At 45.8% G+C, this 18,119-nt stretch overlaps 1 protein-coding gene across 2 annotated transcripts in view; it reads right to left on the bottom strand.

Moving 5' to 3' along the window:
* LOC139418043 (protein Jade-1-like) overlaps window positions 1-18,119 on the bottom strand; it is a 218,416-nt gene that overhangs the window by 101,641 nt on the left and 98,656 nt on the right. For both annotated transcript variants that reach the window (XM_071167151.1, XM_071167153.1), the window contains 3 exons: window positions 9,421-9,602; window positions 3,988-4,199; window positions 2,793-2,960 (listed from right to left, as the gene is read on the bottom strand). In XM_071167151.1, coding sequence (XP_071023252.1) covers window positions 2,793-2,960; window positions 3,988-4,199; window positions 9,421-9,602 — 562 coding nt within the window. The remainder of the gene's footprint in view (window positions 1-2,792; window positions 2,961-3,987; window positions 4,200-9,420; window positions 9,603-18,119) is intronic.

Below are 18,119 nucleotides of genomic sequence, written 5' to 3'. Positions count from 1 at the left end.
CCACATCCGGCCCGCAAGAAGGTTTTTTACGGCCCCTGGGATGATCTTGATTTATTATTAGAACCGGCCCGCAGCAAGCCGGCAGCCCGCAGATCTTTTACACGCACCAATACTACATTTCCCACAATGCAAAGGTGACGCACCGAGCAGTAGGCTGCTTCATTTCAATATTTATTGGCACAGCAGTCGTCAGCATCACAGTAAAATTAACTTTCAGATACCCATCAAAAATGGCAAAACGGAAGGTGGATACTGAGAACCGGGGGTTTCAAACAAGGTGGGAGTCGGAGTATATGTTCACGAAGGTAGCTGGAAAACCTGTGTGTCTTCTGTGTGGAGAAAGTGTGGCGGTACTGAAAGAGTATAATCTGAGACGACATTATGAAACGAAACACGCGGACAAAAACAAGAATATGGACATGGAACAAAGGCTACAAAAGGCAGAGGAATTAAAACGAGGCCTCAAATCTCGACAGGCTCTGTTCAAAAAAGCCAAATCACAAGGCCAGGCTGCTGTCAAGGCCAGTTTTATTTTGGCAGAAGAGATCGCTAAATCAGCCCGGCCATTTACGGAGGGGGATTTCATCAAAAACTGCATGATTAAAGTTTGTGACGAAGTTTGCCCAGAAAAAAGGCAACTCTTTTTAAATGTGAGTCTGAGCAGAAACACCATTGCCGAGAGAGTAGACCAGTTGTCCATCAATCTAAAAGAGCAGCTTGTGAAAAAGGGAAAAGATTTTATTGCATATTCCTTGGCTGTGGATGAGAGCACCGACATTTCTGACATTGCCCAGTTGTCAATTTTCATCCGCGGAGTGGACTCCAACCTAAGCGTGACAGAGGAGTTTTTGGCTTTACGTCCTATGCATGGCACAACTACGGGGCATGATTTGTATGAAGAGGTGTCAAGATGTGTAAATGAGATGGAGCTGCCTTGGGAAAAACTCGTGGGTTTGACAACCGACGGAGCACCTGCGATGTGTGGACACAGGAGCGGACTGGTGGCGAAGATACGGGAAAAGATGCAAGAGGAAAACGCGACAGGTGAGCTGACAGCTTATCATTGTATCATACACCAGGAAGCGTTGTGCGGTAAAGCCTTGAAAATGGAGCATGTAATGAGCATCATCACGCGCACAGTTAACTTTATCAGAGCCAAAGGTTTGAATCACCGCCAGTTCAAGGCATTTCTGACGGAGTTAGAAACGGAGCATGGTGATTTGCCTTATCACACAGAGGTGCGATGGCTAAGCCAGGGAAAGGTGCTTCAAAGATGTTTCGAGCTTCGTGAGGAGATTTGTCTGTTCTTGGACAGCAAAGGGAAAGACACAACACAACTCCGAGACGAAATGTTTCTGTGTGAAATGGCTTTTCTGTGTGACATTACGAGTCATCTGAATGCAATAAACTTGCAGCTGCAGGGTCGGGATCGTGTCATCTCTGATATGTACAGTACAGTGAAGGCATTTAAAACCAAACTGACTCTGTGGGAGACGCAGATGCGGAAAGAAAATTTGAGCCACTTTCCCAGCTGCCAGACCATGAAAGAGAAGCTCTCTACCAGTGCGTTCCCGAGCACACAGTTGGCTGATAAAATAGGTATGCTTGCCGCTGACTTTCGACGCCGATTTGCTGACTTTGAAGCACAAAAAAGCAGGTTGGAACTGCTCGGTAACCCATTTGCTGTTGACGTGGAAAGCTCACCACCAAACCTCCAAATGGAGTTGATTGACCTCCAATGCAATGATGCACTGAGGGCAAAATATGCGGCAGTGGGTGCTGCGGAGTTCGCCCGTTTCCTCCCCGGCACAATGCCCCAGCTGCGCATCCAGGCTGCTCAAACGTTGTCTATGTTTGGCAGCACATACCTGTGTGAACAACTGTTTTCTTTGATGAACCTGAACAAAACATCACACAGAAGTCGACTTACTGCTGAACACCTCCACTCAATTCTGAGGATTTCTTCAGCTCAGAGCCTTACCCCGAACATTGATGAACTTGTGGAAAAGATGGGACACCACCAAGTATCACCCTCAACCTCAAACAAGTGAACATTACTGTGCAATCACATATTTAGAGTTTTTACTCAGTTCAAGTTTAAAAGTTAAAATTTAATATTTGTTTTCACTGCATGTTACTTCTCCTTAAACAAAGTGTTGTTTTTGATTAATAGATTTTTGCACTTTATTTTTTTGTATTTCAATCCAATTATATTTTAAAAATATTTCAGTTGAGTGGATGATAGAAAATTGCTATTATTGTTTTTTCTTTGAAGTAAATTTAGCCCACTTTTGCTAAAATAGAAAATATAGTCTACTGATGGTGCCTTGAATACCGGTTTCTTTCATTTAATGTTCATGTTATGGGGATATTTATATAAAGGAAATTTGTCTTTTGTGTCTGTTGAAAATTAAAGATTACTGACAGAGCCATAAGAAAATATTGCTTTATTTATCTGATCATATTGTAATATATTTGTTAGGTTTTCAGTAGGTTCAATTAGGTTCACTAGACTATATGCGTCATTTAAAAAATTTTCAATGAACATTCGAACAGTCCGGCCCTCGTCTTGTAGCTGATTTTTTTATTTGGCCCTCCGTCCATTTGACTTTGACACCCCTGCTGTAACACAACAAAATGTGCAACAAGTCAAGGGGAATTAATAATTTCTGAAGGCACTGCATGTATGTGTGCGTGCTTGAGTGTGAGTGCATGTGTATAATGTGTGTGTTTACATATTTGTGTGTGCATGTGTGTGGGTGCACATATGTGTGTGTGTCCAGTGGGCTCACCTCGGGGATCCATAAGGCACAGCTGACATGGACCCACTTGGTTCCACTGCGGGTGGGCTTCAGGGCTCCGCCTCTCTTGGGGCACAGCAGGCATTTGGGTTGCACCCCTAGGGCACAGGTTCGGCACAGCCAGCTCCCCTGTGGGACCTTCAGGATCCCATAACACGCCTGGTGAGAGACAGAGGGGTGAGGGAGGAAAAGGAGAGAGGAGGAGGAGAAAGAGAGGGGGGAGGAGACAGAGGAGTAGAGGGAGAGAGCGGAGGAGAGGGAGGAGAGAGAGGAGACGAGAGAGGGGGAGGAGACAGTAGAGAGGGGGAGGAGACAGGAGAAAGGGGATGGAGACAGGAGAAAGGGGATGGAGACAGGAGAAAGGGGATGGAGACAGGAGAAAGGGGGAGGAGACAAGGAAAAGGGGGAGGAGACAGGGAAAAGGGGGAGGAGACATGGGAAAGGGGGAGGAGACATGATAAAGGGGGAGGAGACAGTAGAAAGGGGGAGGGGACAGGAGAAAGGGGGAGGAGACAGGAGAGGAGATGGAGTAGAAGAGGGAGGGGGGGAGAAAGAGAAGAGGAGGGCAGAGGAAGTATTAGAGGAACTATTTTCAAACATTTCAAAACAGCGTTGAACAGAGGAGGTTGACAGAGTATAACTGCCAGAGAATTGTGAAACCAATTAACGCCATTACACCCAATAAAAAAACAGCAGTCTGAAAAACTAAAACGAGGTTGATGGGTCGATTTCTTGGATGTATTTTTCTTACTGTTTATAATTGTCAAAAACTCAGAATAATATTTTAATTCCAATAACAGGGATATTTTTTATTTAACAAGTCAGTTAAGAACAAATTCTTATTTACAATGATGGCCTATTTTCTGTAAGATCTGACAGTTGAAGGAGGTAAGGAGTCAAAGGAAGAAGAGTATAGTGTCCAGTTTCTCCACGTAACTATAAACAATCCTCAATTAACACCTTTGTCCTTCTTGTCATGACCCCAAAGAACTACAAATCCCACCATCCCCAATCGCCCCCTGATCCCAAACAAAACACCCTCAATACGACCAAAACGGACTTTCCCCTCTATTCACTTACACCCTCTTCCAACGAGAAGACACTGTTAACACCCCTAGAACATCTACTTGTCCCGTTCTCTTCACCCAGCAAAACATCCCACCTCCACCGCCACCCCTCCCTGTACCTGATGTACGCAGATGTTGCACTTGTCACAGAAGACCATCTCGTTGCCATCCTCTCCCTCTGGGGACCGGCACACGTCACACACCACATCCTCGTCGTACTCGATGCCCAGGCCCTCCTCCGTCTCGATGGCCTGCTGCATGTTCTCCTCACACTGGCTCTCCAGCTCCACCAGCACACGCTCCATGGTCAGCTCGTCCAGCTCCGGCAGCGCTGAGGGAGGGAGGGAAGGAGAGAGAGGTGGGTCAGTGTCAGACACTGGGTTGGGACATGGGTCAGAGTCGGTCTATTATATGTTTGGGAAAGAAGAACAGAGAGTCTAGTTAAGAGTCACAGCTAGTCACATGGCTAGCTGTAACCCTTATCACCTATGGAAATCTATATCTGATTGACACGTGTCTTGCGCTGTGTCTCTTTCATTTCTCATTCGTTTGCTGAACATTTTGTACTAATAAACCCTGGCAATAAATGTATCTTGTACGTCAAATTGCCACAAACAAAAGCAACTGTCAATGTGTCAGAACAAGGCTGCAATCTGATCTTTTGCCACTTAACTTATCTTTTGACCAATCAGATCAAATGATTTGGCAATAAATTGGGCCAAAGATCCGAATTGGGCTGCCTGTGTAAATGAGCCAAAATATTATAAGTACTGGTAAAAGGCCTGTCATGGATTACATTTAGTATATTTTTTGTACTTAATGATATCCGATCTTCAACCAAAATCTAATATAAAATAAAAGGAACCTAAGTTTTACAAACAACCAAAAAAATAGACACTCATTTTATTTATTTAACAAAGTTATGCAATACCCAATTCCCCTGTGTGAAAAAGTAATTGCCTCCTTACACTCAATAACTGGTTGTGCCAGCTACAATGACTGCAACCAAATGCTTCCTGTAGTTGTGGACGATATCTAAGAAAGTCTCGAGGTTTGGCTCGCATGAGGTAGAGTATCTCATGATAAGCTGTAGACCACACTATCTACCTAGAGAGTATTCATCTGTATTTTTCATAGCTGTCTACATACCACCACAGACTGATGCTGGCACTAAAACCGCCCTGAATGAGCTGTATACCACCATAAGCAAACAGGAAAACACTCACCCAGAGGAGGCGCTCCTAGTAGCCGGGGACTTTAATGCAGGGAAACTTAAATCCGTCTTATCAAATTTCTTTCAGCATGTTAAATGTGCAACCAGAGGGGGAAAAAAACTCTGGACCACCTTTACTCCACACAGAGAGATGCATACAAAGCTCTCCCTCATGATCCATTTGTCAAATCTGACGATAATTTTATCCTCCTGATTCTGATGCCTGATGTCCTAGCCATTTCTGAATTCCGAAATTTCCATCCCCAATTACAACATTTTCCGTCAAGACAGAACTGCTAAAGGGGGAGGAATTGCAATCTACTGTAGAGATAGCCTGCAGAGTTCTGTCATTACTATCCAGGTCTATGCCCAAACAGTTCGAACTTCTACTTTTAAAGAACCATCTCTCAGAAATAAGTCCCTCACTGTTGCCGCTTGTTATAGACCCCCCTCAGCTCCCAGCTGTGCCCTGGACACCATATGTGAATTGATTGCCAGAGTTCGCTTGGTGCTAGGTGACCAAAATTGGGATATGCTTAACACCCCGGCCATCCTACAATCTAAACTGGATGCCCTTAATCTCAAACAAATGATCAAAAAACCTACCAGGTACAACCCCAAATCCGGAAACATGGGCACCCTCATAGATATCATCCTGACCAACTTGCCCTCTAAATACACCTCTGCTGTCCTCAACCAGGATCTCAGCTATCACTGCCTCATTGCCTGCATCCGCTCTGGGTCCGCGGTCAAACGACCACCCCTCATCACTGTCAAACGCTCCCTAAAACACTTCAGCGAGCAGGCCTTTCTGATCGACCTGGCCCAGGTATCCTGGAAGGATATTGACCTCATCCTGTCAGTAGAGGATGCCTGGTTGTTCTTTAAGAACAGATATAACCCTTGATTCACTCCAGACTTGACTGCCCTTGACCAGCACAAAAACACCCTGTGGCGCACTGCACTAGCATCGAATAGTCCCTGCAATATGCAAATATTCAGGGAAGTACAGTCAGATAGGAAAGAAAAGGCTAGCTTTTTCAAGCAGAAATTTGCAACCTGCAGCACTAATTAAAAACGTTTTGGGACACTGTCCATGGAGAATAAGAGCACTAGGAAACACTGTTCCCACTGATAAATACAGGATAATTGAGAATTTCAATAAACATTTCTCTACGGCTGCCCATGCTTTCCACCTGGCTACCCCAACCCCGGCCAACAGCTCTGCATCCGCTGCAGCAACTCACCCAAGCCCCTCTGCTTCTCTTTCACCCAAATCCAGACAGCTGATGTTCTGAAAGAGCTGCAAAATCTGGATCCCTACAAATCAGCTAGGCTAGACAATCTGGACCCTCTCTTCCTAAAATTATCCGCCGCCATTGTTGCCACCCCTATTTACTAGCCTGTTCAACCTCTCTTTCGTATCGTCTGAGATTCCTAAAGATTGGAAAGCGGCCGCGGTCATCACCCTCTTCAAAGGGGGAGACACTGCCCTGCCTTTCTAAAGTCTTTGAAAGCCAAGTGAACAAACAGATCACCAACCATTTCGAATCCCACCGTACCTTCTCCACTGTGTAATCTGGTTTCCGAGCTGGTCACGGGTGCACCTCAGTCACGCTCAAGGTCCTAAACGGTATCATAACCGCCATCGATAAAAGACAGTACTGTGCAGCCGTCTTCATCGACCTGGCCAAGACGTTTGACTCTGTCAATCACTGTATTCTTATCGGCAGACCTAACTGCCCTGGTTTCTCTAATGACTGCCTCGCCTAGTTCACCAACTACTTTTTTGATAGAGTTCAGTGTGTCAAATTGGATGGCATGTTGTCCGGACCTCTGGCAGTCTCTTTGGGGGTACCACAGGGTTAAATTCTCGGGACAACTATTTTCTCTGTATATATCAATGATGTTGCTCTTGCTACGGGTGATTCTTTGATCCACCTCTACGCAGACGACACCATTCTGTATACATCTGGCCCTTCTTTGGACACTGTGTTAACAAACCTCCAAACGAGCATCAACGCGACCTCCAACTGCTCTTAAATGCTAGTAAATCGCTGAACGCACCCGCCCGCCCGACTAGCATCACTACTCTGGACGGTTCTGACCTAGAATATGTGGACAACTATAAATACCTAGGTGTCTGGCTAGACTGTAAACTCTACTTCCAGACTCACGTTAAGCATCTCCAATCCAAAGTTAAATCTAGAATCGGCTTCCTATTTCGCAACAAAGCCTCCTTCACCATGCTGCCAAACTTCCCCTCGTAAAACTGACCATCCTATCGATCCTTGACTTCGGCGATGTCATTTACAAATTAGCCTCCAACACTCTACTCAGCAAATTGGATGCAGTCTATCACAGTGCCATCCGTTTTGTCACCAAAGTCCCATATACTACCCACCACTGCGACTTGTATGCTCTCGTTGGCTGGCCCTCACTTCATATTCATCGCCAAACCCACTGACTCAAGGTCATCTATAAGTCCTTGCTAGGTAAAGCCCCACCTTGTCTCAGCTCACTGGTCACCATAGCAGCACCCACCCGTAGCACGCGCTGCAGCAGGTATATTTCACTGGTCATCCCCAAAGCCAACACTTACTTTGGCCGCCTTTCATTCCAGTTCTCTGCTGCCAATGATTGGAACGAATTGCAAAAATCACTTAAGTTGGAGACTTATAGTTCCCCAACTAACTTTAAGCGTCAGCTGTCAGAGCAGCTTACCGATCGCCGCAGCTGAACACAGACCATCTATAAATAGCCCATCCAACCAACTACCTACCTCATCACCATATTTGTTGTTGTTTTTCTGCTCTTTTGCACACCAGTATTTCAACTTGCACATCCTCATCTGCACATATATCACTCCAGTGTTAATTCAATTACTTCGCCACTATTGGCCTATTTATTGCCTTACCTCCTTACTTCATTTGCACGCACTGTATACAGATTTTTCTATTGTGTTGTTGTTTTGCTTTGCTTTATCTTGGCCAGGTCGCAGTTGTAAATGAGAACTTGTTGTCAACTCTCCTACCTGGTTAAATAAAGGTGTGAAAAAAACATCCAGTATCAAAAATATGCAAAAAAAAAAAAATTAGAAAGGGGACAAATACTATTTCACAGCACTGTACATACGGTCTTCGGGGATTAAAGACAAATTGTTTTTTGTTTTTTTTAAAGCAAACCAGTAGGAAGCTGAGTTTAGTTATCCGTTAACTTCTAAACCTCTGACATTTACATCTTGTAAATAGAGAGAGGCTAGAGGAACAAACATTTCAGTCGTAACATTTGCATGTACATGCATAACTGTGTCTGAGAGAATGAGAGCTAGAAGTAAATGGAGAGGGATGTTGGTAGAGGGAGAAAACATGAGAGAGAGATTGAAAGAAGACATTCTCTTCATCTTTTCTATCTCAGCCTATCAGTGTTGCAATGTGACCTCATAACCCAGCAACAATCATGCAAGTGTTTGTTTAGTCTAGCCATTGGGGTTATGAGAAGCAACTCATTTCAGCTGGAACACACTGAACGTACATTGGGAGGGGGGGGCGATTTCATAATCTTTTAAAAAGCATAGTAAATAAACTAGGGCCTGAGGGATTTAAAAATGCAATTATTTTTCTAATCTATAAACGCAAGATCAGATTGTAAATAAAGTGGATCTGCGATGTGGAGAGACAGATCTTGAGGGTCAGCACTTGTCAGTAGTCTAGGCCAGATAGACAGAGAGTGGTTGGGTGACTGGCAGAGACTCCCAAAACTGACGGATGGATCATAGCAGACGTGGGGTCAATTAAACAGAGTTGTGGAGTAGTGAAGTTAGATTGAGGAATACTGTGTGTGTGAACCTGCAGTTTATAGTATTGATGAGGCAGAGTGACACATAGGAGTCAAGGTGGTACAGTCATACTGTGGTAACATGGTCAAACTGTAATAACATTGTCATAGAACAGCATGTAGAATGCTGATAGAAGGAGAGTAAACAAACCTAGGGGAAAGCATTTGTTACCTCAAGCAGGTGGCATAGGGATGAGTGAGTGAGTGAGTGAGTAAGTGAGTGAGTGAGTGAGTGAGTGAGTGAGTGAGTGAGTGTGAATAAACCAAGTTGTTTTAGTAGCTCTTGCATCATGTTCTAGCCTAAATGCTCAAATTAACAGACTTAACAAAACAAAAGGCTAATAAAGTCCTGTTGTTGATTTGAGGGTTGCATCTCAAATACAACCCTATTCCCCTATATAGTGCACAACCTTTTACTAGAACCCTATGAGCCCTGGTCAAAAGTAGTGCACCACGGAATAGGGAATAGGGTATCATTTGGGACTCAGAAGAAGTCTCTTACCCAGTTCTCTGAACTCCAGGTTAACCAGCTCCAGCCAGGACACGTCTATGTCATCCAGGTCATAGCGGCTATGGGGCTCATTGGTGGTCTTCATGCCCCCCTGGCCCAGACCCAGGCCCAGCTCACACCCCCGGCCCTGCCCTGGCCAGTAGAATGGGATACGCCCCACCTCTGGTAGCATCCTGTCAAGACAGAAAAACTAAGTTTTTTTTTTTACTTTCATGAAGTGAAATATTTTACATTTAGTGAAACGTGTACAGTGAACAATGAAAGGTGTACATTAAGCAGTTAAACGTGTACATTAAGCAGTTAAACGTGTACAGTGAACAGTGAAAGGTGTACAGTAAGCAGTTAAACGTATACATTAAGGATAGAAACATATGGTCAAACAGATGCTTGGACTTGTGAGTCATGGAGTCATGGATACATCATTAATCATCCATGTAGTCATGGATACATCATTAATCATCCTTCCTTTATTCACGTACAGGCAGACACTAATATCACACACAGACCTGATAAGCATCAGATAGCGAGAAACAGACCCCCGGTTACGACAGTCATCAGATGGTCATCACAGCAGCATCATCACAGTAAGTGTGTCATTCTGAGGAGCCATCATTGAAATAATCACTTGGGTGTCATTGAGACAGTGGCAACCTTCCTGACAGACCTAGACAGACAACCCTGATTGACCAGCACTAACAACCCTCCCTAGCCACAGGCCCTGGATGCGTCCCAAATGGCACCCTATTTTCTTGTAGTGCAATAATTTTGACCAGGTCCCTCTAGTCCAAAGTAGCGCACTATATAGAGAATAGGTTGCCAATTGGGATGCATCCAGTGACACCCTGATGACCTGCCTACAGTAAACAACCCCGACGGACCAGCCCTAACAACCCGCCCTGTCCTCTGTCCAATGCACTGGCCCTGTGTTGTGTATGTCCAGACATGGGGGTGTATTTGTAGTGCACAGGGAACCATGGGGGGAGAGAGAGAGAGAGTAGAACTGCAGTCATCATCACCTCCCTCCCGGTGCCTCAGGTCCTTCTTACTGTGGATTCAGGAAGACCTACTGGAAGGGGAGCCTGTAAAGATTTCTGTACAGATCTCGCTACACACACACACACACACACACACACACACACACACACACACACACACACACACACACACACGTTCCCAAACCAGCCCACGGGGGTTTTCCAGTTCTATCAGTGCGCACACAAACACACACACTCTTTCATGCACGCCAAACACCTCGTCACCTCCTCCACCTGGTAATTAAATCATGACCTTTGAGTGAAAGGATGTGGTGTGATAATTGTACATTTAACATTTTAGTCATTTAGCAGATGCTCTTATCCAGAGTGACTAAAAGGAGCAATTTGAGTTAAGTGCCTTGCTCAAGGGCACAGCGATTTTTCACCAAGTCGGCCCGGGGATTCAAACCAGCGACCTTTCGGATACTGGCCCAACGCTCTTAACCGCTATGCTTCCTGCCAGACACTGCCTCTCTCTGTCTCTAATCTTAAATAGGTCATCAAACTCATCACCACAGCTCCTGCCTCACTGCGTCGAAGGCTGGGTACTGTACTGGGTGTTTACACAGTCACACTGAGTTCCGAATGGCATCATATTCCCTATGAGCTCTGGTCAAAAGCAGTGCGCACTATCGGGAATAGGGTGCCATCTGGGACGCACGCACACTGTGCTCTCCACACTGCCTCCCCCTTCCCTGGCCGACACGTCTGATGTAAAACCATGCAAATAATGTAAGGCCTGAAAAATCCCCAGACAGATGCCTTCCTGCTGCCCCCCAGACTGATGCCTTACTGCTGCCCCCCAGACAGATGCCTTCCTGCTGCCCCCCAGACAGATGCCTTCCTGCTGCCCCCCAGACTGATGCCTTACTGCTGCCTCCCAGACTGATGCCTTACTGCTGCCTCCCAGATGGATGCCTTACTGCTGCCTCCCAGACGGATGCCTTACTGCTGCCTCCCAGACTGATGCCTTACTGCTGCCTCCCAGACTGCTGCCTTACTGCTGCCTCCCAGACTGCTGCCTTACTGCTGCCTCCCAGACTGCTGCCTTACTGCTGCCTCCCAGACTGCTGCCTCCCAGACTGCTGCCTCCCAGACTGATGCCTTACTGCTGCCTCCCAGACTGATATCTTACTGCTGCCTCCCAGACTGATGTCTTACTTGCTGCCTCCCAGACTGATGTCTTACTGCTGCCTCCCAGACAGATGCCTTACTGCTGCCTCCCAGACTGATGCTTTACTGCTGCCTCCCAGACTGCTGCCTTACTGCTGCCTCCCAGACTGATGCTTTACTGCTGCCTCCCAGACTGATGCCTTACTGCTGCCTGCCAGACTGATGCTTTATTGCTGCCTCCCAGACAGATGCCTTACACTGTAGACGACGTGAAGTTTCTATGGCTGACTGTAGACGACGTGGAGTTTCTATGGCTGACTGTAGACGACGTGGTATTTCTACGTCTGACTGTAGACGACGTGGAGTTTCTACGGCTGACTGTAGACGGCGTGGTGTTTCTAGGGCTGACTGTAGACGGCGTGGTGTTTCTAGGGCTGACTGTAGACGACGTGGTGTTTCTACGGCTGACTGTAGACGACGTGGAGTTTCTACGGCTGACTGTAGACGACGTGGAGTTTCTATGGCTGACTGTAGACGACGTGGTATTTCTATGGCTGACTGTAGACGACGTGGAGTTTCTATGGCTGACTGTAGACGACGTGGTATTTCTATGGCTGACTGTAGACGACGTGGAGTTTCTATGGCTGACTGTAGACGACGTGGTATTTCTATGGCTGACTGTAGACGACGTGGAGTTTCTATGGCTGACTGTAGACGACGTGGTGTTTCTACGGCTGACTGTAGACAACGTGGTGTTTCTACGGCTGACTGTAGACGACATGGTGTTTCTACGGCTGACTGTAGACGACGTGGAGTTTCTATGGCTGACTGTAGACGACGTGGTATTTCTATGGCTGACTGTAGACGACGTGGTGTTTCTATGGCTGACTGTAGACGACGTGGTGTTTCTATGGCTGACTGTAGACGACTGGTGAAGGAAAACCATAGGGGTGAGGTGAAATAACAGTTCTCTCTGCCCAGAGTCACATGTCCTGAACACAAGCTACAGAACACAAGCTCCGTCAGCGGACTTGATGATGGAGTTGGAACTAAAGTTGAAGTCGGAAGTTTACATACACTTAGGTTGGAGTCATTAAAACTTGTTTTTAAACCCCTCCACAAATATCTTGTTAACAAACTATAGTTTTGGCAAGTCTGTTAGGACATCTACTTTGTGCATGACAAGTAATTTTTCAAAAAATGGTTTACGGACAGATTATTTCACTTATAATTCACTGTATCACAATTCCAGTGGGTCAGAAGTTTACATACACTAAGTACACTGGGCCTTTAAAGACGTTGGAAAATTCCAGAAAATGATGTCATGGCTTTAGAAGCTTCTGATAGGCTAATTGACATCATTTGAGTCATTTGGAGTTGTACCTGTGGATGTATTTCAAGGCCTACCTACAAACTCAGTGCCTCTTTGCTTGAAATCATGGGAAAATCAAAAGAAATCAGCCAAGAAACCACGCAGCCATCATATCGCTCAGGAAGGAGACGCGTGCTGTCTCCTAGAGATGAACGTACTTTGGTGCGAAAAGTGCAAATCAATCCCAGAACAACAGCAAAGGACCTTGTGAAGATACTGGAGGGAACAGGTACAAAAGTATCTATATCCACACAACATCAAAGGACGCTCAGCAAGGAAGAAGCCACTGCTCCAAAACCGCCATAAAAAAAGCCAGACTACGGTTTGCAACTGCACATGGGGACAAAGATCGTACTTTTTGGAGAAATGTCCTCTGGTCTGATGAAACAAAAACAGAACTGTTTGGCCATAATGACCATCGTTATGTTTGGAGGAAAAAGGGGGAGGCTTGCAAGCCGAAGAACACTATCCCAACCGTGAAGCATGGGGGTGGCAGCATCATGTTGTGGGGGTGCTTTGCTGCAGGAGGGACTGGTGCACTTCACAAAATAGATGGCATCATGGGGTAGGAAAATTATTATGTGGATATATTGAAGCAGCATCTCAAGACATCAGTCAGGAAGTTAAAGCTTGGTCGCAAATGGGTCTTCCAAATGGACAATAACCCCAAGCATACTTCCAGAGTTGTGGCAAAATGGCTTAAGGACAACAAAGTCAAGGTATTGGAGTGGCCATTACAAATTCCTGACCTCAACCCTATAGACAATTTGTGGGCAGAACTGAAAAAGCATGTGTGAGCAAGGAGGCCTAAAAACTTGACTCAGATACACCAACTCTGTGAAAAGGAATAGGCCAAAATTCCCCCAACTTATTGTGGGAAGCTTGTGGAAGGCTACCCAAAATGTTTGACCCACGTTAAACAATTTAAAGACAATTCTACCAAATACTAATTGAGTGTATGTAAACTTCTGACCCACTGGGAATGTGATGAAAGAAATAAAAGCTGGAATAAATCACTCTCTACTATTATTTCGACATTTCACATTCTTAAAATAAAGTGATGATCCTAACTGACCTAAAACAGGGAATATTTACTAGGATTAAATGTCAGGAATTTTGAAAAACTTCCAACTTTAACTGTACAAATCAAATCAAAGTTTATTTGCCGCGTGCGCCGAATACAACAGGTAGTGAACCTTAGTGAAATGCTTACTTACAGGCTCTAACCAATGGTGCGGGAAAAAAAGGTATGTGTGTGTGTGTTGAACAGAGTAGCAGAAGCGTAAAAAGAGGGATTGGCGGGTGGTGGGACACAATGCAGATAGCCCGGTCAGCCAAAGTGGTTGGTCGGGCCATTTAGGTAGTATGTACATGAATGTTTAGTTAAAGTGACTATGCATATAAGATCAACAGGGAGTAGCAGCAGCGTAAAAGAGGGGTTGGGGGGGGGCACAATGCTAATAGTCCGGGTAACCATTTGGTTAGATGTTCAGGAGTCTTATGGCTTGGGGGTAAAAACTGTTGAGAAGCCTTTTTGTCCTAGGCTTGGCACTCTGGTACTGCTTGCCATGCGGTAGTAGAGAGAACAGTCTATGACTGGGGTGGCTGGGATCTTTGACACATTTTAGGGCCTTCCTCTGACACTGCCTGGTGTAGAGGTCCTGGATGGCAGGCAGCTTTGCCCCAGTGATGTACTGGGCCGTACGCACTCCCCTCTGAAGTGCCTTGCAGTTGGAGGCAGAGCAATTGCCGTACCAGGCAGTGATGCAACCGGTCAGGATGCTCTCGATGTTGCAGCTGTAGAACCTTATGAGGATCTCAGGACCCATGCCAAATCTTTTTAGTTTCCTGAGGGGGAATAGGCTTTGTCGTGCCCTCTTCACGACTGTCTTGGTGTGTTTGGACCAATCTAGTTTGTTGTTGATGTGGACACCAAGCAATTTGAAGCTCTCAACCTGCTCCACTACAGCCCCGTCGATGAGAATAGGGACGTGCTCGGTGCTCCATTTCCTGTAGTCCACAATCATCTACTTAGTCTTGGTTACGTTGAGGGATAGGTTGTTATTCTGGCACCACCCGGCCAGGTCTCTGACCTCCTCCCTATAGGCTGTCTCGTCGTTGTCGGTGATCAGGCCTACCACTGTTTTGTCGTCAGCAAACTTAATGATGGTTTTGGAGTCGTGCCTGGCCGTGCAGTCGTGGGTGAACAGGGAGGACAGAAGGGGACTGAGCACGCACCCCTGGGGAGCTCCAGTGTTGAGGATCAGCGTGGCAGTTGTGTTGCTACCTACCCTCACCACCTGGGGGCGGCCTGTCAGGAAGTCCAGGATCCAGTTGCAGAGGGAGGTGTTTAGTCCCAGGATCCTTAGGTTGGTGATGAGCTTTGAGGGTACTATGGTGTTGAACGCTGAGCTGTAGTCAATTAACAGCATTCTCACATAGGTGTTCCTTTTGTCCAGATGGGTTGCTACTAATACTCATAAACAATGAGGGAGGGAGTTCAAAGACCGAGAGAAAAAAGAGGAGGGGGAAAGAGGGAGAGTTGGGCAGGAGGGCGAAGATGGACCTTCCCACTTGGTCTTGTATCCCGTATACAATGTATAAACAACCGTTTAGTCTATTCGCCAGATCAGGAGACACCACCTTGCGAAACACCTCCCAGTCCTCATTCCAGTACTCCACTTCTAAGGTTTGTTGTGTATATTCTTCTCCTTCGGCTAAGATGTGGCGCTTCACTCTACAGGCCGGGTAATCAAAAGCATATCCCCACAGTTGGCCATTAGACATAACCAATTGATGTGTCACTAGCTTTACGGGAGATTTTTGGGGTTCTGTACAAATTTAGAAAATTATTTTTTGAAACATCATACACTACATGGCCAAAAGTATGTGCTCGTCCATCATCTCATTCCAAAATCATGGGTATTACTATAGAGTTGTTCTTCTCTTTGCTGCTATAACAGCCTCTACTCTTCTGGGAAGGCTTTCCACTAGATGTTGGAACATTGCTGCAGGGGCTTCCATTCAGCAACATGAGCATTAGTGAGGTTGGGCACTGATGTTGGACGATTAGGCCTGACTCGCAGTCGGCGTTCCAATTCATCCCACAGCTGTTCGATGGGGTTGAGGTCAGGGATCTGTGCAGGAATGTCATTGTATGCTGTAGCGTTAATATTTCCCTTCACTGGAACTAAGGGGCCTTGGTCCGAACTATGAAAAACAGCCCCAGACCATTATTCCTCCTCCACCAAACCTTACAGTTACCACTATTCATTGGGGCAGGTAGCGTTCTCCTGGCATCTGCCAAACCCAGATTCGTCCGCCGGACTGACAGATGTTGAAGCGTGATTCATCACTCCAGAGAACAGGTTTCCACTGCACGTTTCCACTGAGTCCAATAGCAGCAAGCTTTAGACCACTCCAGCCAACGCTTGGCATTGCGCATGGTGATCTTAGGCTTGTGTGCGGATGCTCAGACATGGATACCCATTTCGTGAAGCTCCAGACAAACAGTTCTGGTACTGACGTTTCTCCCAGTTTGGAACTCGGTAGTGAGTGTTGCAACCGAGGACAGACGATTTTTATCTGATTTTTACGTGACAGCACTCGGCAGTCACATTCTGTGAGCTTGTGTGGCCTACCACATCACGAATGAGCCATTGTTGCTCCTAGCCGTTTCCACTTCACAATAACAGCACTTACAGTTGACCGGGGCAGCTCTAGCAGGGCTGAAATTTGACAAACTGATTTGTTGGTAAGGTGGCATCCTAAAACGGTGGCACGTTGAAAGTCACTGAGCTCTTCAGTAAGGCCATTCTACTGCAAATGTTTGTCTATGGAGATTGCATGGCGGTGTGCTAGATTTTATACACTTGTCAGAAACGGAAATAGCCGAATCCTCTAATTTCACCTTGTGTCCTACTTCAGGTCATCATGTGAGTGTCAGTATGTAACAGTTTTTTTCCTGAGTTTTCTGTGCTTTTTGTCTTTTCTGTAGCACACCCGTAGTGTTCACATCACTTACTTTGTGGTTGTTACTAATACTCATAGTCAGGCAATTTCCAGCCTACACAGAAATAACTTTTTCCACAAAACTTGTTCAAACACAGGCCTCCAAGAACTACACAGCAGTTCTCACAAGTTAATTCTACAAGGTCAACAAGTTCAATCTTCAAACACAAGTTCACTACAAAATGTATCGGAAATTACTTTTTACTTCAAAACATAATTTAAAAGTTCAAGAAGTTCACTGCACAGCAGTTCACCCCAAAAAATCACAAATTATACAATGATACACTAATTATCCTAAGGAAATCCTGAAATGTCATTAAGAGGTCAACAAGAGGACAACTCAGAACCTTCAACCATCAATCGATTGAACTAATCAAATGAGTGAAAGCAGCCGTGTGCTCTATTCTCTCTGCTGAGAGAGCTGTAATAACTTATTTTGTTGTGTGCGCATTCCTCACATAATATGACTGGCTTCAGAGCTTTCCGAGGAAGCTTTGATCCTTATTTGCCGTTTGGGATATTTATTTGAAGCGAGGGAGGGCTTCTGACTCTCAACTCCTCCATATTTTTCACAGTACACCCTTCCCTTCAGACCCCAAGGGGATGTGGTTTGGGGTTTTATTGCACACTGACTGGCCTTGGGGGATCTGTGGTGTGTGCATTTTGTGGCTACTGTACCGTCTAGATGAGGCTCAGAGAGAGAAAGAGAGCTACTGTGTGAAAGAGGGGCAGTGTGTTAGGAGTGTTAATGACTGAGAAGGTGGGAGGAAGAGTGAGAATCAGCAAGGGTCAGTGTGGAGAGAGAGAGACCCTACGGACCCTGGTCAAAAGTAGTGCACTACATAAGGAATAGGGTGACACTTGGGACTCAACCAAAAACACCACCCACAGGTTTGTCATCTTCCTGGATGATATGTTTTTCCCCGACACTTCTGATGTGAATGACATTTATCAGAGGGACATAAACAGCACAGTGCTTTATTCAACCCGGTGGGGGCACAGACAGACGGGGCCACCGGCAGGCAGGGGCACACAGGATCCTGTTTCATGTTCTGCTCTATCTGTTTTCACAGAGAAAGGACAAAACACTGATTAACTGGTAGGTGTTTGTTTGGTATTGCAAAAGTGTCCAGGCTGCATCACATACGGCTGTGATTGGG

Source organism: Oncorhynchus clarkii, chromosome 10 (assembly GCF_045791955.1).
Source record: "Oncorhynchus clarkii lewisi isolate Uvic-CL-2024 chromosome 10, UVic_Ocla_1.0, whole genome shotgun sequence".
NCBI classification, from domain to species: Eukaryota; Metazoa; Chordata; class Actinopteri; order Salmoniformes; family Salmonidae; genus Oncorhynchus; species Oncorhynchus clarkii.
This window is presented reverse-complemented; position numbering and strand designations above follow the sequence as displayed.